The sequence below is a fragment of the Myiozetetes cayanensis genome, unplaced genomic scaffold, assembly GCF_022539395.1.
Source record: "Myiozetetes cayanensis isolate MyiCay16 unplaced genomic scaffold, myiCay2020 scf5-8, whole genome shotgun sequence".
NCBI classification, from domain to species: domain Eukaryota; kingdom Metazoa; phylum Chordata; class Aves; order Passeriformes; family Tyrannidae; genus Myiozetetes; species Myiozetetes cayanensis.
The window spans coordinates 99925542-99953092 of record NW_026087742.1 but is presented as its reverse complement, the minus strand read 5'-3'; the positions used below and the strand labels follow the sequence as shown (position 1 = coordinate 99953092).

General features: G+C 38.9%; 1 protein-coding gene across 1 annotated transcript in view; it reads right to left on the bottom strand.

Moving 5' to 3' along the window:
- Nucleotides 1–27551, bottom strand: part of BMX (BMX non-receptor tyrosine kinase) — a 56206-nt gene that overhangs the window by 16092 nt on the left and 12563 nt on the right. Inside the window, 7 exon segments of the mRNA XM_050332177.1 lie at nt 1308–1461; nt 2214–2377; nt 5477–5510; nt 5512–5606; nt 6600–6667; nt 6834–6892; nt 9248–9320. Coding sequence (XP_050188134.1) covers nt 1308–1461; nt 2214–2377; nt 5477–5510; nt 5512–5606; nt 6600–6667; nt 6834–6892; nt 9248–9320 — 647 coding nt within the window.

Genomic DNA, 27551 nt, shown 5'->3' with positions numbered 1-27551 from the left:
GTCAACCTATGTGTTTCTTAAAGCCATGGCTGTTCATATTAACTGCATAAATAAAATTCTAGCTTTTCTTTCTTTTTTTTCTTTAAGTTACTTTCTGATTAACAGAGAGAAACTAGGAAACAGAGCCAGATCTAAAGATACAGAACAGAAGACAAATTAAAATAAAGCAGGAAATACGGATTTAAAAATCTCACAATTTGGCTTAACTTGTTAGAGGCTGCGTAACAATGTGTGCATACACGGTCAGACCGTACTGCTAGTCCTTTCTTTAAGAGATAAAAATATCATAAAAACTTATGCCACTTTAGTGTCTTCTCTTGTCATTGTTGTTGCTACCTCCTTCCCACCTACAAATGTCAATAATTAAGTTGGGTAGTAAAACTAAGGTCAGATGTTGCATTTGTCCAGGAGGAGATAGATGAGGAAATAAACATAGAAGCAGACCTTCCAGTTTACTTTTGTTCTTAACCCTGACAACTCTTGACCTTCTTTATCAAGCAACTGCTGTGCTAGAGGACTCAGGTTGAATTGAGCACAGTTAGTACTTTTTGTCATCCTGGTGTCCTGTTTGTCTCTTTAGGTCTGTGAAAGCCTGCCTTTCTCAGATGGACAGTAAGGCCCAGTGGGTGCTGGTGGGACACCACATTCTTGGGTTTCTGTCTGATATAAAGTCAAGATATAAGCAAGAGCACATAAAGACCTCAGAAGCACTTCCCAATTCACTAACTTAGAGGCTGCCTCTGGGAAGGTGGGCTAAACAGACATTCCTAAATAGGCATCTGTACTCTTGACCCAACCCCAGAGCAGTGTAACTTGGGATTTGCCCGTGAAAAATGCAGTTCATCACCATTTCTCAGCCAGGCAGAGCAGGTGTATCTGTTCATACTTTCAGTTACAATGTTTTCCCAAGCACTGTTTTCACTGAGGAGGGTGGCGGAGGGAAATCTAGGATCTCTAGGAATGGGGACCTCCTACACACTAGAGAGCTAATTTTGATGGTATTACCTTATCCCACTGGACATTAGCCTTTTACTTTATAGGTGTTTCTACAATGACTGTAGCCAGCACTGCCATCAGCATGTTAAAGTGAACTGAACGTGGCTGAGACTTTCCGTGTTCGCCACAGGGAGCAGGGAGATGAGCCCTTCCTCTGAGACACTGGTGGGCACAAGGATGCTGAAGCTTTACAGTAGATTAGAGGTCGACACCAGCTTCCAGTGAGCAGCTGTTTGAAATTCTCCATCTCATCCCACAGCCCTCCCTATCACCTGGATGCTGGCTCTTTCCCTGTAGCCAGATACAAAAACATTTTCACCTACAAGAGTTGGAAGGACTGGAGGCAGTGGTTTCACAGACCCAGTTGTACAACACAGAATCCCATCCAGAAGAAAGGAAGAATGAAAGAAAAAAAGCAGGAATTTAAGTAATGCTTTACCTCTTGAGGCTATCTTGTTTGCAGATCTGTACAGTGGCAGCAACAGCACCATAACAGCTGACATTTAACCTGCCCAAGGTATCAACATGCTTTAGCTCTGCATTTTCCAACCTTATTTTAATTTAATCACCATCTCAATATCTTTACAAACATTCTTTACTTTGTTTACATCAACATTGTTTACATTCATGTAGAAATAATCCATGGAAATTTGCAGTTGCATTTAGCTCTGTGATTTTCCCAGTTTATTTAGAATCATGGAACCTTTTAGGTTGGAAAAGACCTCTGAGATCATCAAATCCAACCATTAACCCAGCACTGCCAAGTACACCATTACACCATGTTCCTAAGCACCAAATCTACATGCCTTTTAAAGACCTCCAGGGATGGTGACTCCATCACTTCCCTGGGCATCTTGTTCTACAGCTTGACAAACCTTTCCATGAAGAAAATTTTCCTAACATCCATCTCAATACCTCTCCATGTACAACTCGAGATAAGTTCTTCTCATTGTGTCACTTGTTACCTGGGAGAAGAGACTGACCCCCACCTGGCTACAAGCTCCTTTCAAGTAGTTGTAGAGAGTGACGAAGTTTCCCCTGAGCCTCCTTTTCTCCAGGCTAAACAATTCCAGATCCCTCAGCTGCTCCTCATAAGATTTGTGCTCCAGACCCTTTACCAGCTCCATTGCCCTTCTCTGGATATGCTCCAGCACTTCAATGTCCTTTTTGCATTGAGAGGCTCAGAACAGGACACAGGAATCAAGGTACAGTCTCACCCGTGCCCAGTACAGGGGGACAGACACTCCCTGCTCCTGCTGGCCACACTATCGCTGATACAGGCTGGGATGCCATTGGCCTTCTGGCCACCTGGACACACTGCTGGCTTATGTTCAGCCAGCTTCAACTTTGTTGAAGTTTTTTTCATTGGCACTTTTAGTCTCTGAATCAAAAATTATTAAGAAATACTTCTTTCAGTTACCCAGTGGTCACTGGTTCGAGGCTGTTTGGATCCATCCCTACAGAGCCAGTCTTCCTGTGCTCTACACATCTCTGTTAGCAACATCAGGAACAAATTTAGAGTAGATACAGCACATTATCATGCATGTTGTTTTCTGACATAAACAAAGAGTTCAATATAAAAAAATTCTCTTTTTAGTTCTTCTCTTGGCTAAACCATCCATGACTGTAAGGAGCTATTTTCTTCGCCCTTGCAACTGACTGGGGGTTTCATGGCCTTTTTGCTGCTGTGACAAGTGGTTTTGAAGCTACGTGAAGGTATTCAAATTAGTGTTACAAATCAGTTGACAATTCTGTACATTATTAAGTGTTCCATACTGATGAAATCTGTGGTAGTAGTAAATAAGCCTGTATAATTAACTTCGATTTTCAAAAGCAAATGCCTGATACAGGAAGTCTCACAATTCTAAATTAGGTTCCCAATTGTTCGCATCTATATTTTTGGATTAATTTTTAATTTTGGGTTCATACTTTTTAGTTTTTGACTGCAAATGACTAAGACGAAGCTTTAAAAAAATCAAGCCTCAAGAGGCTGAAGCGCAAACACTCATAAACTGCTGTGCCCTCTACCAAACACAGCATTTCACTGTCAAGTATGTACACAGGTATGAGAGAATTCCCTTCTGAAAAAGTTGCATCTGGGAGGATACTGTTGTACAAATTTTCCTGTCTCAGTCTTTACAGATAAAACCTAAAATCCTGAAATAATTGCAACTAAATTCTACAGGAAATACTTCAGAAAAGCACGTTATAATAAATTATGCAAAAGAAACAAAGTTGTTTAGAGAAAATATATTAATATAAGATTTAGCTTCTAAAACTGTATTGTTTTACACTTATCTATATATTCTCCTGTGCTGAATTTCTATTGTTCCCACCCATCCAGTTTATGGGACATAATCACTAGAATGGTCTTACAACAAAAGACTGGAATTTAACTAGAGATATTAAGAATAAAGACAAAAATAATTCCATCTGGTTTATTTTGTAGGTAAAAATGTCGCTAACTTTTGGATCAAATACTGCAGATAGAATTTGGTGTATTATTTCCCCCAGTTATACTGTAAGCTACATTGTATAGCAGCTATGGTGTTAAAAGAAGTTTAGCACATACGTGGAAAGGTGTAAGTATAAATAAAAATAATACTTTCTTAACCAAAGTGTCCTAAAGAAAAGCTGCAGAAACAAAGGATGGCATCAAATATTTCTGGATATTCCCATCATCTATGTACGAAAGACCTTATAGTCTACATGTAAACTCTTTCTTTCCACTTCAGTTTTTCCACATTCATCCTCTAGCTTCTGGCTTGTGTTACACAAGGCCAGACAAATGCTCACCAAGTGCAGGAGCCTGTCTCTGACAGCATCCACTAACAAATACTGAGACAAAGTATATGCTCAGGGCAGCTGTACAGTATCAGAGAATCCTAATCCAAAGGTGATGCAGTTATACCTAATTCCCTTTGAGAGGTATATTTGTTCTGTGAATTCATTTAGTTGCCTTTTTAAAAAATAACTAGCATCTATAATATCTTTCAGTAAGGAGTCCTACAGCTTAACTACCCCATATGAATAGTCAGTTTGTTTTACTATCTTCCTATCTTCCTTTGATGCCTACCTAATAATTACTAACATCTGCTTTGCTTTTTAGATCTTGTTTAGTACTGGGCTGACTCTGTGTGTGTGTCTGTGTTAGGTCAGGGTTTCATTTCCCTTGTGTACATTGCTTTTCAGTCATCTGCACTGAACTCCAATTGCTTTTGCTATTGTTTTTGTTTGTTAGCCCAAAGAGCTCTGTTATTAAATGTTTACTTTCACTGGTAAGTGCACATATCCAATCAATTTGCTTCCTGTCTCCTTATTTATTTAAATGATGGAGTCCTGTGAGCTTTTCTCTTTAACATGTTATCCACCCATCCATTAGTCACTGTCAAGTCTCTCCTTTGACCTCTGTTCAGCTTACAACATCTTTCTTCAATTATAGCCACCAGAACTAGACACAATATTCTCCCGGTGATCATGGCAGTGTCAAAACATGTTGAGTGCTTTTACTCAATACGTGCCTGCTTCCATGTCCAAGGATGCCATTAGCTCCTTTGGCCACAGCATCACAGTGGAAATTTATGTTCAGCTATCACGATCCTAAAGGCTCTTTTAGAGATACTGTTTTCTGAGCCTCCCATCCTAAAACTATAGCATACACTTTTCCCTGCTTAACTGAATTATGCACTCCTGACATAAATACACTAATTTACATAACTGTGTCATTCAGTGACACAACACAGGGTGAGGAAGAAGGGAAAGCAAGATTGGAATGACGCCTTGGATCAACCAGGCAGATAAATGCTACATACCTGTCATGAGGTTGCCCTTGGGCAAGTCAATTCTTGCAGGGTCATGAATTAATGCGTTATTCAGCAACCCTGTTACTCTAGCAGCCTGCAACTGAAAGGGCAACTGAAAGAGATGAAATGGAGCAAATTTAAAGTTACACTTTTCTCATGGTATTCAATTCTTGAGTAAGTATAGTGCTTTGTGCAGCTGCATATTCTGATATAAAGCACAGCCTTGGATTTCCTGACTGTGGCATATTTGAGTGGTAAGGTGTGGAGCCTGCTCTTGGTGTTGTGGCCAAAAAAGAAAAGTAGAATGAGACAGTGAGAATTAAAGTAAGAATTTTACATGCTTAATTATGCTCTAAAATAAGTGATAGATAACCATATATATATTCCAGATAATATTAAAACAAATATCTGGTTAAATTTTGAATGCAAAAGAAACAAGACTTGATCTAAATTCTATCACAGTCAATTAAAAATATTCCAGCAAAATCACAGTGTCAGTAATGGGGACTGGTTTGGTATTTGCTGTAAATATCACAGAATCACAGAATCACTTAGGCTGGAAAAGACCTTTAAGATCATTGTGACCAATCAGTATCAGTAGGACTCAGCAACATTAGGTTAGGACAAGAACACAAAGTGTAACATTAGGATGACTGACATATTTCTCAAGAAATATAAATTAAACAAATTTCATGGTTAACCTGAAAAGGATTGTCTTGCAGGAGGTGTTGTTGATTCCTCAAGATTCACTGTCTCAGCACATTGGATTTTCTCAATCTCAATTGATCCCCTCTTGCTTCCTTTTCTCTAAGAGAAAAACACAGCAGACTGTAAACTAATGTTAACACAATATAAAGTATTTTAGTTTGATGAGTTTGTACAGTTTTATATTTCAAACTCTATAAGGCACGCATTCAGGCTTGTTAAATTTTGAAAGAAAGGTAGCAAAAACCTCCTTGGTGCCCTACTTGCATCTATGGATCAAATATATGGATCAAATTCCTTTTGAAATCAGTTACAAAAATAACAGGACACAGCCCTACATCTGAGAAAGCATCTGCTGCAACTGCAGGAGTACAGGGCAGAAGGGGGGACTAAGAGGAAAAGAAGGAGGAGTTAAGAGGAGAACACCTTAAATGCAAACCAAAAGCCTGGCTGTGACATTCATAATTTTTTTATGGTAATGGAGCTTATTCTCACTGAGCTTCCCTTCAGTTTTGTAATGGGATGTACCTCACAGGATGAGTTCTAAAGTATGAAAAGGAGCAAAAAAATTAAAGTTGCCTGAAACATATATTTGCATTCCCAACAGGAGATCTTTTGAAAAGCCACGCTTTTGTGATATACAGTCACTCCTTAGGAAACAAGGATAGTTTAACCATCTGCCTTGTGCAGCTGAGGGATAAGATTCTGAAGTAATTATGCCTCATACAAGTAACTTCTGACGCCAGTTATTTACATCAGTTCAGAGCGAAGCCTCAGCGAGGAAAACATCCCTATTCAAGACAGTGTGTAAACATATGTCAATGTTAATTACTTGCTTAAATTCTCTTTGGAAGGACACAAACAGATGCTCAATAGCAAGCACAACTGTGAGGCTTGTTCTGAATATAAACACTCATAAGCCTGTGAGTAAGTGTTTTCCTGAACTGAAACTAGAATTTGATATCTTATAATTCTACTCAAAACAAAGTATGCATATTGTTCTAATACATAATATCCAATCATGTTTCACAGAAGAAAACTGGCGTGGCACTGGACAATCTTAAACAGTTTACTTAAAAAAAAATTACTTCTTACCCCTTTGTCATATTCATAAGAAATGTTTGTTTTTGACAGAACAAACAACCTTTTCCTGTAATTTAATGACCACATCACTGCACAGAATCACAGAATGTTCTGCATTGGAAGGGACCCACAAGGATCATTCAGTCCAGCTCTTAAGTAAAAGGCCTATACGGGGTTGGAACCCACAACCTTGGCATTATTAGCACCATGTTCTGACAAACTCAGCTCATCTCAGGGTTTTGATGTGGGTCATTTTTTATTTCTGTTGTGACTTCTTTGAAAGAAGTCCTTCGAGAATTTTTTTTCTCCATTATACTTTCCTAAAATAACATCACAATTACTTTTTTTGCTGCTATTAATTAACATAACAACACCAACTACAGAGACTGTAAGAATGAATATAATGTCATTCTCCTCTATATGTTCTATAAAATTTTCTGGTAATATATTTATATAAAGGATGTGTTTAGGCAGATGAATACTGTTTAAACATACAAGGTTATTTAGCTTATTCACTTGGTAGAAACAATCATAGTATATAAAAATTAAGCTACAGATATACTGTGGTTCTAAACAAGGCATTCTGTTACTTTTTTGCTTAAGGATCACTCCTTTTAAAGCCATGCATCTTTCTGCTTTATCCACAAATGTATTACATCTGCAGCATGACAGCAGCTAAGAGAATGACAACAAAAAACCAAAACCCTCCTATTTACAGACCAGGAAATCATATCTGGTGCTGACAATGTGTTCCCTGCACTGAAATTTCTCATTTCTTTCTTTCAGATGAAACAAATGCACATTTATGAAACTGTATATGTAGAAAAGATTAAAAATTAAAAATGTTCCTGCAGGATGTATATATACACATATATTTACATCTAAATATTTTTTCTTAGCCTTTGTAATCACAGACTAAGAAGATGCCAAGAAGGATGAAATCTATCATATCTCTACAAGTTTAATGTGGCTTCAGGTTATCTTACTAAAGTGTGAAGAAAGTAGGTCATGTCCTTTGCTCTGTATTTCTGGGGCTCCAAAGGGAAGTGCTGTGCTAAGTAATGTGCTTTGTCATGTTCCTGTTCACTACTGAGAGTCCAGCAGAAAGATAAAATTTGCACGAGGCTCATCACACTCACTTGATCTATTCACTGAATTCTACCTGATCCCAGAAAGTAGCAAGTATCTTGTAGAAACACTATGAAGAAGAAAAGGGGGGGAGGGCTTTGCTCATACTCTCCATAGGTATCTGGCTATGCCGTCCTTGCAAATAAAATATTAGGTTTGATAGAAAATATAAAAACATAAAAAACTTGTCATTCCCACAGCAGAGCAGTAAGAACTCCCGTGTTTTGTAAGAGCCTATGTGGGTTTTTTTCCCTTACACTAGGAAATATCCAGTCTTTAGCTCCAATCCACTGAAGTTCATGGGACTCACTGGAGCACTGGAGGCCAGGAAAAAGGATAAGTGACTGTTGCAGTCTGACAAGGAGAAAGACAACCTACTTAGCAGGTGGGTGTAAGGCAAGTAGGTGCTTTATTAAAATGGCTCCCACCTTATATAGGGCGAGAGCAGAACTTTCTGGAACTGGGCATGTAACAGGTTAGGAACATGCAGATTAAAGCTATATAAAGAAGATCAGGAGATGGCTATGACTCTATAAGGAAAAACATGGGAGGAGATTACTTCATAAGGAAAAAACTGCCATATGGCATAAATTAACCAACAGAAAAATAGGATTATAATTGAGGGTAGAACTAAGGGAATTTTCATAAAATATAAGATCACAGAATACAGGTATAATACAACATTTATTCAAGAACTTGAAAACGCTTAATATGTCCACAGTAGATCACAGGAGGGAAGTTTAAACTGAAGTCTTTTCTTCCTAGGAACTTTCCATGTTTTCTCTCCAAATCCGGTATCTTCTTTCTTCCTCACTTCCCACAAGTGAGATAGAATTTCAGCTACTTTATTTTAAAGCATTGTTTGCAGGTCCTTTTTCTGGGGTTGCCACTGCATGATCTTCACAAAATTTCTTAGCCTACTGCTGCTTGAATTAATCAGAGTAATTACCTGAACTAGCAGGACTGATAACATTGCTCATGTGAGACTAGGTGTCTAATCCACATCAGCTCTAACACTGTGACCACTGAGAGCTCAGAGAGGATCAGCTGAAGCCACATGGAATGAATACAGCTTACTCTTAGGGGGTTTAGAAAAAAGACAAAGTACTTCCATTTCTACTCAGGGAAACACTAAACAAAACGATCTCGGGATTTGACAAAGTTGTGCCAAGAAATGAGTACAGACAAAAGGATTTATCACAGTATGTAATTTCATTTAAATATTAGAACATTATGTTCTTTAAACTGTACCTTGAAACACTTATTAATAAATAAACACTCTTAAAAATGCAGGGATATAAAATATATCAAATACAAGTTATGAAATAATTAGTAAATGCCTACAAGTTTTATTAAATATATTTACAAAATATAATTATAAATAGAGTTAAATATAAAAGTTAAAATTTTATTTTCTTGATATGGGAAAAGACATATACCCTTTGCTCTAATGTAATTAGCTGAAAACAATATTCTGTTCAATTTAGGTAGTCAGTGTCTTTGGATATGCCCTGGCATAGTAAATTACATACTTGATCACCAGGTGATCTAATAGCATGTCTTCTGCCTCTGTCAGTGCACCTGTGGCAAGCACATGACCTAGTTCTAGGATGCAATAGAAGGTTAAAAACACAGGTTAAAAGAAACACCTAAAAGACTCAAAAAAAGCCTATAAAAGTATTACATCCTTTGGTTCTCTGAAAGAGAATACTGAGTATTCAGCCTTTAAGGGAGCAGCTGCTTACATTGCAGCATATATAAGACACTTCATTACTGTAGTGCTCTGGCTCAAGTTTAAAAAAATGTTATCCAGATTTTGGCTTCTCATTACAGTTCAAGACAGAAAAAAAAAATTCAATCTCTAAAAAAAGTCTTGTCAGTGAAACTAAACTACTTCCTGGCCAGATCAACTGCACAATGCTCTTCTTTTTTCGTCTTTGGAAAAGAAAACACAACAGCTGAAATTCTACCAAATGAAATGTTCAACTCTTTTTATTTATGGTTTTTTTTTTTCCCCTTTTTAAATGAGGTTACATCTCCAGGAATAAAATATGCCTGTGCTGTACTGCCTTTTCCCTGTGCAGGATGCCCTTCCTCTGTGTGCAGACTCTCTTTGCTGAGTCAGTACGTGCTTGCACTGACCACCCGGCTGTGCTGAAGGGGTGGGTGATCCTTCAGGGCAGAAAGTGCAGCGAGTGACCTGTGCCATGTATAAATTTCTGCCTACCTAGAGAATTGCAAGGTATGACAAACCTCCTTTTTTACTGGATGTAGCTCAGTTCCTTCAACTGTGAAATCTAATTTCTCCCTGGAAGAAAATAAAATGTCATGTGGAATTAGCTGTAAACATTTGTTCCATACGATTTGAAGAGACATGAAAGATCTAAGGATCTTTGATTATTTTTCCACACTTGAAATTGTGCTTGTACTAAGGACAGTTGCATTTTCTTTGCTTTCTGTAACACAGAGACAAAAATAAAATGTTTGTTACTCCAACAGATCTTAGAAATAGGGCTTGCAAACTTTTCCATGTTTCAGAAAGAGGGCTGTTGTGAGACAGTTCAGTTGAGTCACAGAATCATAGAATATCCTGAGCTGGAAGGGACACACAACAATCATCAAGTCCAACTCCTGGGAACAAGCAAAAGGGGCTAGGACATCCTGGAGGCTAGAGGTACTGTCTCTAGCATTCTCTAGCTGCTGCTTCTGTTTCCTTCTGTAGTTTGGATGTGGTGGACAAGCATTTTCTGATGGTAGGCTGTAGGCTGTAACGCAGGGTACTCTGTCTCCTTCCCTCCTGGTAACCTTTTTCTTCAGGAGAGCAAGCAGATGGAAAACTAAGATGGAAAAGGAGGGCAGTTGTGACAGGAGAAGCTTGGAGAAGAATCTGGCTAATTTATGGTGGCTGTGGAAATAGCCATGTCAAAAGCATGGTTCTTCACTCTGCTCAAAATGCTAGCAAGGTGGAGTTCCTGACTCCGAAAGACACAGGCACATGTCCTCCACCCCAGTGAAGTAAACAAACTTGTTGGGAAGTGCTTGTCATTGTGGCTTGGCTCTATATCCTCAACATGGGCCAGCAGGGGTAGTCTGGGGAGGGTGTGTGTGTGGACATAGAGGGACCAAGGCAGGAGGATGGGGTTGGATGTGGTGGGCTGGGATAGAGCAGGGATAGTGACAGACCTGGTGGAGAAGTCTGGACAGCAGGGAGCAGCGTAGAGTGGGGGAGATGGGACAGAAGAGGAGGTAATTACAGGACATGTCCCTGTCTGCAGCAGGCGGGGCTCTGGGTGGGGGTAAAGGCAGGCCCTTGGGTGTCTGGTGGGGAAGTAACAGAGTCCTGGGTTAGGCAACTGGCTGAGCAGAAGTAGGGGTAGAAATACGCAGGAGAGGCACCAGGCAAAGGGCAGTTGTCAGTCAGGACAAGCTGTTGCAGAACTAGAATACTTCCATTCTGCTATGTGGGCATCACTGAGGAAAAGACCCCACAATCTCCCTCCACCCCTGCCCCACAGGCAGGACTACCGGTGTGAGGACACTGCAGCAAGCTGTGTTGGCATTCCCTGTACTAAAGATGGCCAAAGACCATTTCATTTCATAGAAATATCTTCTATTCTTACTATACCTTTTATCATTAATGCCTTTTACAGACGTTCTTCCATGCAAGTTCAGAGAGGTGTTTTTCATCATTTCAGGTGAACTATTTCAGCTCAGTGAGCTGTTCATTCAGAGCACTGAAGCAACACAGAATTTGGAATAATCCAAATTTTCTTTCCAGTTCCAAATAAAGTAGAGGTAGAGGGTAAGAGCTACTGATTCTATAACTTTCAAGTTGTGGATAGACATGCAAAACCAATCATCTCTACTTACTTACAAATTCTATTAGCCCCCTTGGTGAGCCATAAAATTTAGGTTTGAATGTTTTGATAAACTGACCTTTTTCCAATCCACTGCACTCGAAATACAATTTAGTTAATTAAAAAAGTTGCAAAGCACTATCTTGATGTTTATAATTTATGATTAAGGTGATTCTAACTCAATGCATAAAAAGTTATCTGAAATGAGACAAGCAATCTATTTTACATGATAAAATGTAAACATAAAAAGTTCAAATGCATTTCCATCAAGCCACAGTATTCAAATATCGATATTTATAATGCATCCTTTTGCTATTCATTTTAACAAGGCATATTTAGGCTAAGGGATGGAACGGTTTCCTGACTCTGCTTTAATGGAAACCAGTGAAGGAGACAACTGCAGTACACATGGAAAATATAGTAATCATAATCTTTTCTGTCTTCTAATTTTAGAACCTAATTTTAAATGGTGCTTTAAATTATCCTGCATTTCAGCCCTTGTTTTTCAGTCAAAAGGGCATTGTGTATCTTTCCTCACATTACAAGACATGCACAATTATACTTACTATTTTTTATGTTAAATGGCAGTCTAATTTCTCTCCGTACAGCAAATTTATTTTCCCTCACTTCCCCTGAAGCTCTCTCATTCCATCAATCTTTTTTCTGTGCCATTAAAAACTTGCTGAGAGACAGAACTTTATGTATACAGGATAAAAAACCCAAACTACTTTTGGGGGGCATGTCACAATAATTAATTATTTATACAAGGGATATTAGTGGCATCTAGCCTCAAATCCCTTAAAATATGATCACTGAATTGTGTTTAAACATGCATTTCATTTTCTATGGTTTAGGATTAGCCATTTGTTTTCGCTGTACCAGCTGACTTCTATGTGAAGTGGGATATTATTCCATAGGATGATAAATTGCAATCCTACTTGTTCATGTTGTGATGCAGTTGCCCACAACTGGACCTATGCTTTGAGTAAGAGGTTGAATTCAATAATCCCTAAAAGTCTCTTTCAAAACTAGACTATTCTGTGCCTGTTTTTGATTGTTGCTAACATTGTACAAACAGTACATCTTGCAGGAAGAGGTGAAAGCCTATTTTCTTGTTTAAAGATCTCATCAGCCCTGCACATGGTCGCATAAAGCTGCAGCTGAGGTCCAGACCTGTCCTACAGACATTTCAGGAAGCAAGGCCATTTTACTGTCATTTGAGCACTACTTTACTGTTTTTGTGACCTGAGCTCCCTCTGAAAGTAGTATGGACTTAATTTATATAAATTGCGTGATCTGTTATCCTGATAATGTGTCTTTAGATCACTGAGGTTTCATAGTATTTTTTAAGTAGTCACTTACCTAGACAAGTAAAGTTAACAATGTAACTTATATACACTTGTAATATATATATCAGGTAGGAAATAATTTCTTCATATTATTGCCAAGCAATCAAAGTATCTGTCAGGTATCAAATGATCATAAGGTTAAAGACAAAGATAGATTTAAGGCTTATTTTTTTATCACCTTCAGATCACTTTAAATACTTTTACACAAACTTGAAAGCTAGTTCTAACATCTGTGAGAACTGAGTATTTCCACATGTTTACCTGGTTTCAGTTGCTGAAGATTTAAGCAAACTAAGAAGTGCCTTGGAATTGTTGTAACCAAGGTTTTAAAGACCTATGTACATGTGTACTACCAGCACTGGCCAAAGGGCAATCACCAATAGTGTGTTTCTCAGGAGAGCCAGAAGGTGGCACGGCTCAACAGCAGGAACAGTCCGTAGGCGGCAATAAGAGCTGTTATGTACTGGAATAAATGCTGAAAAAAACATGTTGATTTAGGGAAAAGGGGCTCAGTAAGAATCAACTCTACTTCAGAGAGGGTTACTCAGCAGAGTTTATGAAAATAGTTTATTTTTTGGACGATTTTGTATTAAGGGTGTGTTCTGTGCCCATGTGCCCAAGCCAGGTAACACCACCCTGTTTTGGTAGCCCTTCCTGGCACAGAGTTACCCTGCAGCCTAGTGGTGTCTTCCCTGGCTTTCCTTTTCCGACAGGAAGGCTATTTGACGTATTAAGGAGCACCTTAACCCGTAAGTGCTTTATAGGTAGGCAGTTTCAGGATATTGTGTACGCATATGTTGAGCGAATGAAATACATGGCCCTCCAACACAGCAGGGGCACTAAAGGCTGATCCTCAGAAAGTTGCATCACTAGTGAGCAACGGAACCACAGGAGTACTGTACTCTGACAGAAGTCATGAATATATCAAAACCAATGTAACAACACAGACTACTTCTGCTGATGTAAAAGAGTTCCGGTTGAGTAATATTTGCCTTGGTAAACAGAAGTGGACGAAAAAGAGTGAGTGATCACAATGTACCAAGTTCAGGTACATCCTGAATGTTGGAGCTGGAAGGTTTTCCCAAGATCTTGTCACCTTGTGTGTATGCATTACCTTAATCTCAGGAGGAGCTCACGGAAATGAGCAGACGTGTAATGTAAACCGTTTTTATAAACTGATGACTACTTGCACCTGAAGGCTTTGGGATTACTGTCAGTTTAAAAATTTTAGCTGAGTTCTTGGAGTAAAAGCTGATTAATCTTTTTAATGTTGGATTTATAAAATTGAAATGCCATTGCTCCTAATTACAGGACAAAGAGGCAGGTTCAGACGGAGCAGTTTGAAGGTTCTTAATATGACAAAGTAGAATATATTTGTATGAATATTTAAGGGGAACAATCTGAGCTGTCAGAAGTGGTATTTGATGGATTAATTGTGGTAATGGGGTGAATTTGATAAAACTTGTTTAAAACAAATTCAGAAAAAAATTTCAAAGGACTGAGTGTTAGCCCTGGAAGCCCTCTGGAAGGGGCCAGAATATTCATTTTGAAGAGTGGGAGGAAAAAGAGCACCTTTCCTTAAGTTATTTCTTTGCCACATTTGGGAGAAAATTTGAAACATGGTCCTGTGGAGCTTGTTTTGCCGTAGGCTGCAGGGAATTCAGGGTGGTTTCTTCTGGTCTTTGAAATTGCTTCTCTGAAATATGTACCAGATTAAGAGATGAAACCAAAACCACTCCAAAGAATTTGTTTATTACCATTACATCGTCAGTCTTTCTCTGTGGCCAGTAGTTGTCTGGGTACTGGAACTTGAGGAAAAGGATGAATGTAATGAGTCTCCCCATTTGCTTGGAGTAGACGACAAAGTTTTAGTTCAAACTTTTACTCACAGTGAAGCAGAGAGAGAGTGAGACACACCTCTGCAAGGGTGCCAAGACTGTGTTATGGAGGACATTAGAGAGATTTCAGAGTTGTTTCTACGTCCTTATGAGTTTAGCCTTATATATTATATAAAATGCCCACAATGACTAGCTGACAAGGCCTGTGTCTGGGTTTTTTAGTGCTACTTTTACCAAAATCAGTGTTTTTAAAGTTTTGCATTAACAGAAATGGATTTTTGTTTTTGTTTAGCCACAAAACCAGGGATTTTGCATCTTGGAAATGCCATAACTGCATTCATGTGGTGCTTCTCAGCCAAAGTAATTAGCCCACAAACAGTGAGGTTCTGATATAGTTACATTGCTGTTTGTTCTGGAGCTCATTTATCGTGTGACAGTTTGAGGATGTCTGTGCCATACTCCTCTGCACAATGTAAGGGTGCTCTCAGTCATCCTAATGTGTTGCTTATGTCTTGCTCATGTCTTGCTCATGCTTTCACTTAGAAAAAAAAATTACTGCTCCCATTCCTTTTAATATTTAGTGCTTACTAAGTTTAGCAGACAAGGTGGGGCTTCAAAATTCAGTCAGTTAAATAAATTGGTGGAAATTTACTGCAGCAGAGGTTGTCTGGTGGCCAGAAATGAAGGTGAAATGGAGAGGAACAGAACATTTCAGTCTAGCTTCATCATGAGAGTAGAGCCGGGTCACTTAACAGCCATGTGCTGAAGTAGGAAGTTCTTTGCCCTGGGGGTGTTGGAATTTCAAAAGGTTTGTTTGCCATCAGCCTGATAATGTCAGAGCTCTGACACCAAGATCCAGCCATAGAAAAGGGTCATGCAGAGTTAACACATGGTTATTTTCAGCCTAAATTGCCTTAAATGTAAAACCAATGCCATTAAATAAGGCTCAGAGTGAGGACAGAGAAGGGGGAGGAGGGCAAATACTACATATCCTCAGACATGTGATTCAGGGCACAGGAAACACTCACTGTGGTTATACACACTCTTTCTATGGTATATGTGTCTCTCACCCTCCTGTAAGGATGGCAATATATGTGCACAGCTGCACCCCTTCCTAGAGGAAGGAAATAGTGCTAATCTCTCCTTTAACTTATCTATGTTTTCTTGATCTTTAAACTGTGTGAAATGACAAAATAATTGAAAGGCCTTGGATGTGCTCTCTATTTACTGAATTGAATCCTGGATCTGCACTTCGTACAGACGAGATACTGATGTAATCTGTATAAATGAGGTAATGCTGATGTCTGAGTAAAAATGCTTTAAGAGCTCAGAGTTAGGCTCAGGGTTCCTCAGTGCTAAGCAGTGTATAACCACAGAGGTAGGTCAACAGAGCTCTTACTCCTAAAACCACACAATGAACTCCATTATTGCTCCATTATTGCTCTGCAAAATGCACTGTCTTATTCCTGGAGTGCTGGTTTTGCTCCATTCCTTTAGGAAACACAAGTTGAAAAGTTTAAAAGCTTAGATTTCAATGTATGGTATTCATGTTTTTCCAGACTTTCTGTGCATGTTAACAATCAAATTTTGTCATTCTTGTTGACTCTCCCTGGACTACATCAATGTCCTTTCTCTGAAAGGCTGCCAAATATTTCACAGAGGATTATAAATGTTTTAAAAGAATAAGATTTAACTCTCCCTTCTTGTTTATTTGTAGTCATTTGTCCTTGTTGATGGTTTCATGAGTCTTCCTCACACCCAGGCCCCCCTTATGTATTTGTGTAACCTAAGGGGTTCAGCTTTCACGACGTGTGCAGCAAATTTAGGGCAATTCTGCAGTTAGACTAAAATTCTAAATTAGGTTCATTAGGTATAAACCCATATGAATATAAGGCAAGAAAATGTGCTGAATCTCACACAAATGAAAACTACATAGCGCTGCACATTGTTGTTGATGAGGTTTGAAAGAAACTGCAACATCCCACTACCTGGATTATTTGAACTTGAATTGTGTTTGAGAGTTGAAACTAAGTTGCATAATGTCGAACCAAAATATTTGCATTCATAAATTCATCCTCTGAAAGAATTCCTGCCATATTCTTCATTGCACATGTTCCAACCATAATGCTGAAATACATGGAATTAGTACTTGGAACAAAAATGTCTTTTATGATTTATTCTGAGTCAAATCTGAGCCTTATGACTCAGAGCAGTGAAACTGTGAAAGATATATTGAGCAAGGGGCCAGTCACTAATGTATCAGGCCAGGCATTCTTTGTATTCAATATAATCTTAGTTATTCAGATATGTCTGCTTTATTTGAAGGGCTGCAGGAAGGTTAAATGTTAAATCTCAAAATTCTGAGATAATGACAAATCTGGGAAGAGTATCTTAGGTTTATTTTTAACTACCAGAAAGTATAGTGGAATTGTGTGATCTCTTCCCACCATAAGAATAACTTATTGATGATTGTTCAAATTGCCGTTTTTATGCAACAAAAATACTAGATGTCTGGTACCTCTGCATTTGAAGTTTTTTTTCACTTGAAAGGAAAGTTTTAGGAGATGAAAACAAGATTCTGTGGAGAGAGCAGCCTTTGCTATTGATTGATCTCAACACTTCCTGATGAGTATGTCTCCTGAAAATATAGAGCATCAGTGGTGAGAGGGAGTGGCCTTGGTTGTAGTGCTAAGGACTTGGATAACACTTCCTGGAATCTGAAAGGTTTCATATTTTTCAGAAAATGATTGTTCAAAATGAGGATTTTCTTAGCATATCAGGCTCCCAATTCAAGCCAGAGGACCTTGGGGAGGATGCCAAATGCCACTCTTCTCCTGTATCTGTCCCATCTCCAAAGATCCAAATGCCAGTTTAAATCTGTCTTTGTAAAAGTGCTGTTTCTAGAAGGAATATCTGTCTGAGACCTTGGAAACATATAAGTAAAATGTACTTATGTTCAAAATCCTGACCAAGGCATTGATTTTCAGCTGGCTAGGAATGCTGAGCTGGTTCTCAGCCTTCCACCTCTTGAAGCAATGTTGCGCCCAAACCTTTTGGAAGCAGAGAAGTAGTTCTGTGTTGGAAGAACTTTAGCCAGCTGTGCAGAGGCTGATATACCTCCAGACCTGATGCTACGCAGCACTAGCTAGAGCCTTGCATACGGGAGAAGCTCACTGCTGGTCATGGACAGTGGGCACACTGTTAGGAAGACACGGATTACATCTTTCTATTTAGCCTCCAATTACCAAATAACTGGCTTCTGGTTAGCTACAGGGAACTGAACACATGGGAAAACAAAAGCTTGTCTGGCCAAAACAACTGGATGAATTTTGTGAACATTCAGAAGAAAAACACCTTTTCTAATAGCAGGCCTTTTTCTGCATGAGCGTCATTTACAAAAAAAGGAAGCTGAGGTAAAGGAGAAAATTATCTATCCAAGGTCACTCAGACTTCTTTCTCCTTGGCAGAAGCTGTTGGTTAGTGGCTCACCTTCTGCTGTACTGTTTTGATTCACCAGAACCATGGAAGTGTCACCATCTTTTGCCAGGTTGTTTCTGTGCATTGCATAAGTTACACTGGCTCACGGAGAACTCTGAAGAACAACACAAAACCTGGCACAAACAAGGCAGCAGGGAGTGTGCAGCTGGCAAGAGCAAGCTCTTATGGTAGTTCACTGTGTCAAGAAACTGCTTCCAACATAGTGCTGGTGGAAGGGCAGGGCAAAAGAGAGCAGGTGTTCTCAGACTGCATTAATCTGTTTATTTTGTCTGGGAGTGGATTAAGCCAACAGCCTCCTTTTTAATTCTGTAATGTTAAGCTTTACCGTGGGTATATGTGTGCTAATAGGGAGAAAAGCACCTCTTTTGAGTCACTTTCACATTATATAAAGCTGGACAAGTCAATTATTTGAATAAATTGAGGGAAAGCAACCCTGTATCCTAGTCAAGTGCACATGGGAGTATTGCAGGTATAGAACGTTGTTGCTCTTGAGTGAATCCACAAAGACATGAATTCAACCCATTAACAAATTTCTAATTTCATGCAACTTTTTTGCTTCTAGATGCGTTGAGTCATCAGGGTTCATATTATCAAATTTGTCTTTCATTCCAAAAATGCTTTTTTTTGTTTGGTTTTTTTTTTTTTTTTAATGTGATTTTTTTTTCTTTATACCAGAGCAGGAGGGCTACCAGAAAACAGTTAGTATTGTGAAATTAACACTACCATGGCAAAAGCAGCTGATGCTGAGAGGGAGCAGATGTGCTCGGCCAAGGCCTGGGGAGTAGTTCTGGAGAGTCAGGAGCCTGGCTGAAGCCAGCTGAGCTCTCAGGAGGGTGCTCTGCAGTGTGTTTTCTTTAGAGACAAGAAGTTCTTGCCCTTTCTCATCTCCTGGCTGATCCTTCCCATTTGAGCAACGCTCTCAGTTGTACAAATATAACTGTGGTCTTTGCCATAAACTTATTGCTGTGTTAAAAAAAGAGATGCATTTTCATGATGAGGGCTGGGAATTGTGATGCAGTTAGGAATAAGAATTTGAGAAGGGAGGAGCTGGCTTCATATATACCTCTTTCACCTACTCAAAACCCCATCTTGAGGTGGTGAGGCCTTCCTGCTGTTACATGTCAGAGTAGGCTGCTCTAATCCTGCTGGCTCCTGCTCTTTGCCTCCACGTCCCAGCCATGCTTTCTAAAAGCAAATACGGTCAAAGCAGTATTACCATCAGACACACTGGTTGGATTATTTTATATGAAAATAAATCTTATGGAATTAGTCTTGGTTCATTTGTACCCTGAGCCTTGTGTTGTTTCAGTGCAGCAGTATATGTTTGTAGGAGGATGGTCACTGGGGCAGCGACCTTCAGTTGGAAATATTGCAGTGTGCCTTCCTCCTTAGCCTTGGGACAACAGCTTTCTCTTTTTTTTTAATTTTTCCATTCCTCTGAGGAGGATCTGATTTCAAATTATGTTAAAAGACTTAGGGTTTCTTTTTTTTTTTTTTTTTTTTCTTGACACTGCCCCAAACAACTATGTTCCATTGGCAAAAACACTCTTAATTTTTTAGTTACCATTGAAGTGGTTTTTATTCCTCCTTCTCCACCTTTTTTAATCTGGCAGAATCTCCTAGGCAGAAAATACGGATCTGGTTAAGTCTATAAATGGTGTTGTGGGCAAAGCATTCTGAGTTGCTGGGACACTGTTATCCGATGTATGTGTCTGATTTGGCTATTATGTAACAGAATTTGTGTGTAAAACTTTATTCAACTATTTAATGAATAGCAGTCTCCCTTTGGAGGTCAAACTCATTCATTGCAGTAAATGCTTTGATTAAAACCAAGCACTGTTTCAGGGTAAAGAATTGGCTTTATCTGACGATCTTTATATGGCACTTGCTTTAAATGTGGAAGATGCTTTGCTAACAAGAGTAAGTGGTGACTAATTCATCTGTAAATTGTTCTAATTGCACATTGCATTTTAAACTGCTTGAGCACAACCAGCAGTAACCCTTCTGCAGAGTTAACATCTGTGGAGGGGCAATGGGTGCTTGATGTTATCCTTGTAAAGTTCTGAGTTCTGCAAAAGAGAGGTAATCTTTGCCTCTCTCTGTCGCTTTGCTTCTCCACTGTTTTATCTCAGCAGTATTTGATTTCAGCAAGAGACCCAGAGTGACCTGCACAGAAGCAGGAGAATCCTCTTTTTGTGGTCTTCTGGTAGCATTCACGCTTGGATGAGCAGCCTCTCTGCCAGTGGCAGCTCTCTGAAACTCACCTTAAAGAGGTGATCCAAGGGTAACTGCATTGCCTGTTCCCATAGTTCAGACACCTGGTAGCTCTTTCTTTTGAATTTATGCACTCTGTCTCCAGACTGATACTTAGGTTTAGTTAAAAATCAGGCTAGGTCTTAAAAAAAAAAAAAAACAACCTGCTCAAAATTGATGCAATGAAGTCTAAAGAAGCTTTAACTTTTCTGAACCTTTTCTTTGTATAGCAGAATGAAAAGGTGAAATAAAATCTGTACAGAAGTGTTTGTCACAGATCTATCCATACAACTTTTCTCTTGTATATGTCCATTCAAGTGCCTGACACAACATCCGTTTTGTAGTAATGTAAAACTGCTGACTTTTTCTAACTGGAAGGTTTCACACATAAAACTAAATGTGTTAATAGTAAATAAGTAAAAGAATAGCTCTCCTTGTGCCTTGGGACAAATAATAAAATACTGGGTTTAGTTGATGACTGTCAGTTAAATCATTCAAACATCAAAGGAAGCATATATTAACTACATGTCTCAGTAAATTTAAGGGCAAATAAGTTTTTTTTACAGAGTGGACAAGACAAGGCATCCAAAATTTAGGTGAAAAGAGGTGGAAAATCACTGGGGAAATGCTGATGTTAGATCACTAAATTGGCATTGAATAAAGATGCAATATTATAGATTACAATTCTTAATGAAAATCATTGTTTTAACTGGAGATGATAAACACAGATTTTTTGTTTTGAAACACTGCTTCTAAGTTTTACTATATAATTCAATGCAAAGTCGTGGGGTGTACTGAAAACAGCAAAATGTTTAGAGGGAAATTTGTATCTAAAATAATGAATATCCTGCAAAATGGCATTTCACTTGATGACTGGTGCAGCACCGACACCATAAACCCCAAAATTCTAACTTCAGAGAGCTAAAAATGTTAGCAATACCCCTGTATTTGAGTTATACATTGAATATATATATATATATATACACATATAAGCAGGATAAAGGTTGGAAATAATTCAAGTAGAAGCTCTTTGATAAAAAGAGAAGAGGGTTTTACTATAGCCTCATATATGAATTGATTAGAATATTAATGTGGATATGGAGATGGATTAACTGTCCTTATAATTTGACTTTCAGCAAGTTTTTTATGCAAATGCTGAAACAAAGTCATAGCTGTACAAAATAGTGCTGCATACAAAGAAATCTGTGTCTGCTAAACAATACAGGTGTTTTTGTTGAGGTTGCGATAATTTTGCGGACACCTGCAAAAACTACTTTTTAATATTTTGAAAGTACTTTTCTTCATCTTCATAAATAAAAAAAAATAGTTCTGGACCTAACTGACTCATGGCATAAGTAAGCAGTGAGTATATCACTATTCTTCTTTGTGATGTGTATCTGTGAATTTAGTCCAGTGATACCCTAATTTACCTGTAATTTCCTTATTCCTGCCCCCCATCTCCTCAGTTTTTATTTCCTAATTCAAAACAACTGCAGATTCCCATCATTTTCAGTGGAGTCAGAATGGCGGGATGGCTGTCATTTATTTTAGTCATTTAAAGACACTTTCAATGTATTAAAACAAAAATAAAAAACCAAAACAAACAACAAAAGAACCAACCAAATTAAAACAAAAAGAAAATCTCATGTGATGGGTGAGATGCAGTGTGAGAGAGATGGGGCAAAGCAAAAGTGCAGACAGATTTTGGAGATGAAGGAGGGTGGCCTGGGAGGTGGCATGAGAAGGCCCATGAAATAGATTGTACAGGTGAAATTAGAGGAGACAGGAGAGGTTGGCTAAAATACCCACCTGCCTAGTGTGGAAGATTTTAGTATGATAGATGGAGCTTCCCTCATATGGAGAGCAGAGGACTGTTAACTGCTGCTTCCTTTTTGTAGTGACTATTGAAGTGTTTCCTTACTTACTGAATATAGAAGGTTTCCTGGAAAAGTAAACTGACACAGTAGGCAATGTCTAAATATAAATATAAATACATCTATATATTTATTAGAACAGCATGATTTCTGGAGGCTTGACCTGTGGTTTATAGATCTGAGGATGGGCTGTATTGAGGCTTTCATTTGGAGTAGGTGGACAGAGGCCTTTTGATAATCATTGTCTGTGTCAGTTCCTGCATGGGAGATTATATTTGGGTTCATTGACCCTTAATTCTAGGTGTCCACATATACTGCTTTATATTTGACTTCTGATGCCCTCCTCTCCCATCAGATGATACTCATGGACTTTCTCAATTCTTGGCTTTATTGTCCCAGATCTGTAACTGGTTCCATCTTAGCTTTGTGCAGACCACAACTCATTTTTGTAAAGCTGAGCCAGAGAGGAGACAGCACAGCACCATTTTGTAGCTTCAGATGTTGGGGCTCATCTGAGGTGAGCAAAAGCAGGTGGAGAAATGTGTTACCCTATGCCCACCTGGCAACTGAAACCAACTGAGGCCCAGAAATACCCGGCCAGCAGAAGGTATTCCTTGCCTCAGCAATTACAGCTAACCAGGGAGCTCAGCAGCTGGTTCACTCAGATTTAATTTGCAGTTCTTTGAAAACCTCAGAGTGAGTATTATGTGCTTGTAGGAACAGCCAGATCTGCACACTGCTCTGCAGATGTCTTGGCAGTGCTTTCTTCAATATGTGGTTGCAGGAAAAATTGACCATGGCTTGTGTTGTGGTGCTTCTGCTTCTGCTTTCCTCATTGAGGACAGTCTTAGGAAAATGTGGGGGATTTTTGTATTATCATTGTAACAAAACCTGTGTTGGGCAGGTTTAAGTCCTAGCTAATTTCTTCTGCTCTTTCTCCTGTCCTAGAAACAAAACAAAACAAACCAAAACAACAAAAAAAAGAAGGAAGTTTAAAGATAAAAGAATGAAGAAGGAAGAAAGGGTGGTAAGATTTAATAAAAAGAAAAGAAATGAGGAAATGAGAGGAATAAAGAAAGCAAAAATAAAAAGTGTAATTTTTCACATTAGGTATAGAAACTAGACAAATTGACTTCTGCTGTTTGCTGCAAAGAAATAGACTATTTCTTTTATACTCTACCCCCTCTATTAGAGTGTGTATTTTTATTCTTAGTGTAAAGTATTTGAGTTTGTGATTGTTTTGAATGTAGTTAGTACTCATTGAGTTAATCTGTATCCCTTGTTCCTCAAAGTAACTTAACCATTACAGGTTTTATGGCTTATGAAAATTTGTGTGGACATGTGACTAAACTGAAGCTAGGCTATTTACAGGTAATGGAATCTTGACAGAAAGGAGTATTTAAGAGGCTTCATCTGCCTTCCTATGTGAATTGATGAAGACATGGCAGCCTAAAAATTGCATGTCTTTGTTGCCACATCTCCCTGGTATGCTACAACAAGCTGTTGAACTCAGCCAAAGTATTGTACTCTGCCCTCCCAAATGTAGCATGTTTACATTCCAGATGAATTCTCAACATGCCATGCCTTACTGAGGATCTTTAAATTTGAGCTGCTTAAATTTCCACTAGCAGTGAGTTGTCACGCTTTCTTGATCTGCTAATGCTGATTAACATTTCAGTGGTATTTTTCCATGCACCATTCCAACACAGAAAAATCAACAGATAATAGATATGATGTTATTGTATACCTAATTTACCTTGAAATCAGGTGAAAGCCTCAGCTATATTTGTCCTATAAAATGCAATTCTAGTATTTATTTTCCTCCACTCATGCTTCTTCTAACATGCTCTCTGCAGTTGAAGGAGCATAGAATGTCTATGATGCCTTTAACAATGTGAGTTTTCGACCTATGTCACCACTGTACTTTGTCTTTCAGTATTTTGCTGTGGGTCTCTCTCATGTTGCAAAATGTTTCGTGGCATAGCTGTGCTTCTGTGGTCCTGTCTTCCAAAATTCAGTGACTGACTGATGACCCCAAAGGTGGACACAGCACTCCAGGTGGAGTCCCACAAGAGTGGAGCAGAGGGGGAGAATCACCTCCTTCAATCTGGTGGCCACGTTGCTTTGGATGCAGCCCAGGGCACACTTGGCTTTCTGGGCTGCGAGTGCACACTGTTGGTCACGTCCACATAAAAGTGCCCGAGGTTGTTCCTTCCCACGTGCAGGACTCTGCGCGTCCCCTTGCTGAATTTGAAATTCCTGTTGGCCCATTTCTCCCACCTGTTGATACCTCTTTGGAGGGTGGAACAACCATCTGGTGTCAAACACTTCATGTTTCTTTATGTATTTTTTCTTTCCTTAAGGTGTATAAAGGCTGTTTATAGACAATCATAGAATCAACCAGGTTGGTAAAGACCTTTGAGATCATCAAGTCCAACCTTTGATCCAACACCGCCGTGGTACCAGACCATGGCACTAAGTGCCATATCCAGTCTCATCTTAAAAACCTCCAGGGATGGTGAATCCACCACTTCCCTGGGCAGCCCATTCCAGTGTCTGATTACTCTCTCTGTAAAAAATTTTTTCCTAATATTCAACCTAAACTCCCCTGGCAGAGCTTAAGACAATGCCCTTTTGTTCTACAATGTAAAGATTCATATTAGCATCCAGATCAGAAGATCTTCAGTGTATTTAAGATGTATACATTAAATATATCTCAGAAGTACAAACTGCCTTTCATTGAGCCTCAGGAGAAATTTTTTTCTTAATACATACTTGTACCTCATAGTAATGAAGTTATGGGCATCAGAAAGACATCAACCTTATATATTTCTTCTTAAAGCTAGGAAAGAAAACCACCACATTTTTTTCCAAATGTCTGGTCAAATAGGAAATTGTCTTGGAAAAATTTCAGTGGTGTACTAGGATAATATGAAATGGAAAAATTTAAATACTGGCAAAGAGAAAAAAACTTTAAAGTTTACCTGCTTATGTAATTTCCTGTCCTACTAACTTCCTTGTGGTAAAGTGTGTCTTGTGTCAAAAGAATGGAAGTATGATGAAAAGTGCTTTTGTTTCATGTTTTACTTGCCCTTTTTGAGTGATTAAGACAAAGAATTCAATCTTTCCTGTCTTTTGGGCAAGAGGTTTTGAATGTGAATGAGTCAAGATGCTTATTTTCACTCATAATTTGGGGATTAGAATGCAATGTGTTATTAGGGATTGATTACACACAGATCTAGACAGAAAAGTCACTGTCTTCAGATACAAGGTTTAGGTAAGAAAAAATGCCTTTATGATCTGTAGAAATGTATTTTGCCAATGAAAAATAAGGTTTTGTCTTTGCTGTGAACCAGAAGGATGTTTTCGTCACAGAAAGCTGGGATGGAAAAACAAAGCTTTCAGGGCAGCTTCCCAGTGCCCACGCTCCTGTTCATCCGAGCCCACCCTCCTGCTCCCAGCTTCAACCCCGACCTTGGCCTCTGCATTCATCCCCTCCTTTTAATCTGACAGCTCTCTAGCAAGAGTGTGTAAGTGTCTCTGCCAGATGTATGTGTCTGTTTGGCAGTCTCCAACCCAAGGTGCCCACTCAAGCACTGTCTTTGGAGGAGAGGGCCTGCAGAATTAGAAAGAGGATCTGCGCAAAATAAACAGCGTGTGTAAGGAAATGTGCTTTTCATGTTATACCTTCTAATAAACCCTTTTACTTTCCTCCTTCCCACTGCATGAAGATGGAACTGTCTGTGATAACTTTTGAGTATCCTAAATAATTGCTTATATCTTGTTCTTCTGCCTCCAGTTCAGTGAGGATAGATAAGAGTATTTGTCCGACAAATTATATCTCCAGGCTGTAACTTTTTTCAGTCAGAAAGCTTGTTGGTTTTGTATGTTTCCTGTAAAGCATGTAGAGCTCTACAGAAATTAGTTGAACATCTGGGCATCATTGAGTAATTGGTAGGAAAAGAAAATTTTCTCTCTATATTTTACAGATGTTCTTCAGACCAGATAAACTGTCTGTCCAGGTGCTTCTCTTTCTTCACTGCCTTTACAAAAAATTAGGTAGCAAAACCTTTTGTGTAAAAAACAAGGCCTAATGTAGTCTTTCAGAGGCTGCCATTAGGCTGGGGGTAAATAATGTGGTGTTGAAAGAAAATAAACTGTATAGAAAGAAATAAACTATATTTTTAAGAAACAGGGCATCATGACCACTTTATCCAGCAAGTCTGGCTGCATCTACTGGCACATCTAGGCACATCTACTCAGTATTTTCAGACTGATGTGGGTCTCATTGTCCGCAGCATGTGTAAGCTGGTTCAGGTCTGCAGCTTGGTGCTATGATCAGGCTCAGGTCATCTATTTTTCACTGGGTATCCATGGCTTTACCCATAACACATGCGCTCCATAGTTGGCTTATACTTGACTCAATTTCAGCAGGGACAGAATTCACTGATAACTGTCTGGATAAATGCACCCAGAGCATCTGAGGAGCAGTACAAAGTGTACAGAGGGACCATTTCCTTAGTGAGGAAGTGGGTGGTAATGGCTTCCATCTGTAATTGTAGATAGATAAATGAAGAGAAGAAAAAGCATCAGTTGTTTCAGGAATGTTTAGCTTTTTTTGGCTGTTCTAATTTGTTTCTGATAGGCTGATATGAACTCGTATACTGGGGACTGTGGATAGGAAGGGATCCAACTTGTCTGTTGCAAACTGTAGCTTGGACTGGATATTTCTTCCTCTCTAAGTAGTCTATGAAGGATAATAAGAGTGTACACAGACAAAAAAATGCACAAGTTTTTTTCACTTGACATCAAGAGTATTATGGATGATAGAAGGGAATTTTGTGGGGTAGCTTTAAAGGAAGAGCTAGGAATCCCAGTAGAGGCACTCATGTTATGAACGAGGTGTTACTTGGGTCGTCTCTCACAAGGTGTTGCTGTATTTTTCTGTTTATTCTGTGGACTCTCTATTACTCGTGGATGCTGTCCCAATACACCCCGTCATCATGAAGTCCAGTTATTTCATACCAAGTCAACAACATGTAAGTACCATGACTGAAAACAGAAACTCTAAATTATAGAACATTGCTTCATAGCCCAGAGATCATGCCTTTCAATTAATTTGCTTAGGAAAAGTACTCATAAGACATAAATCATTCTGCAAGTAGAA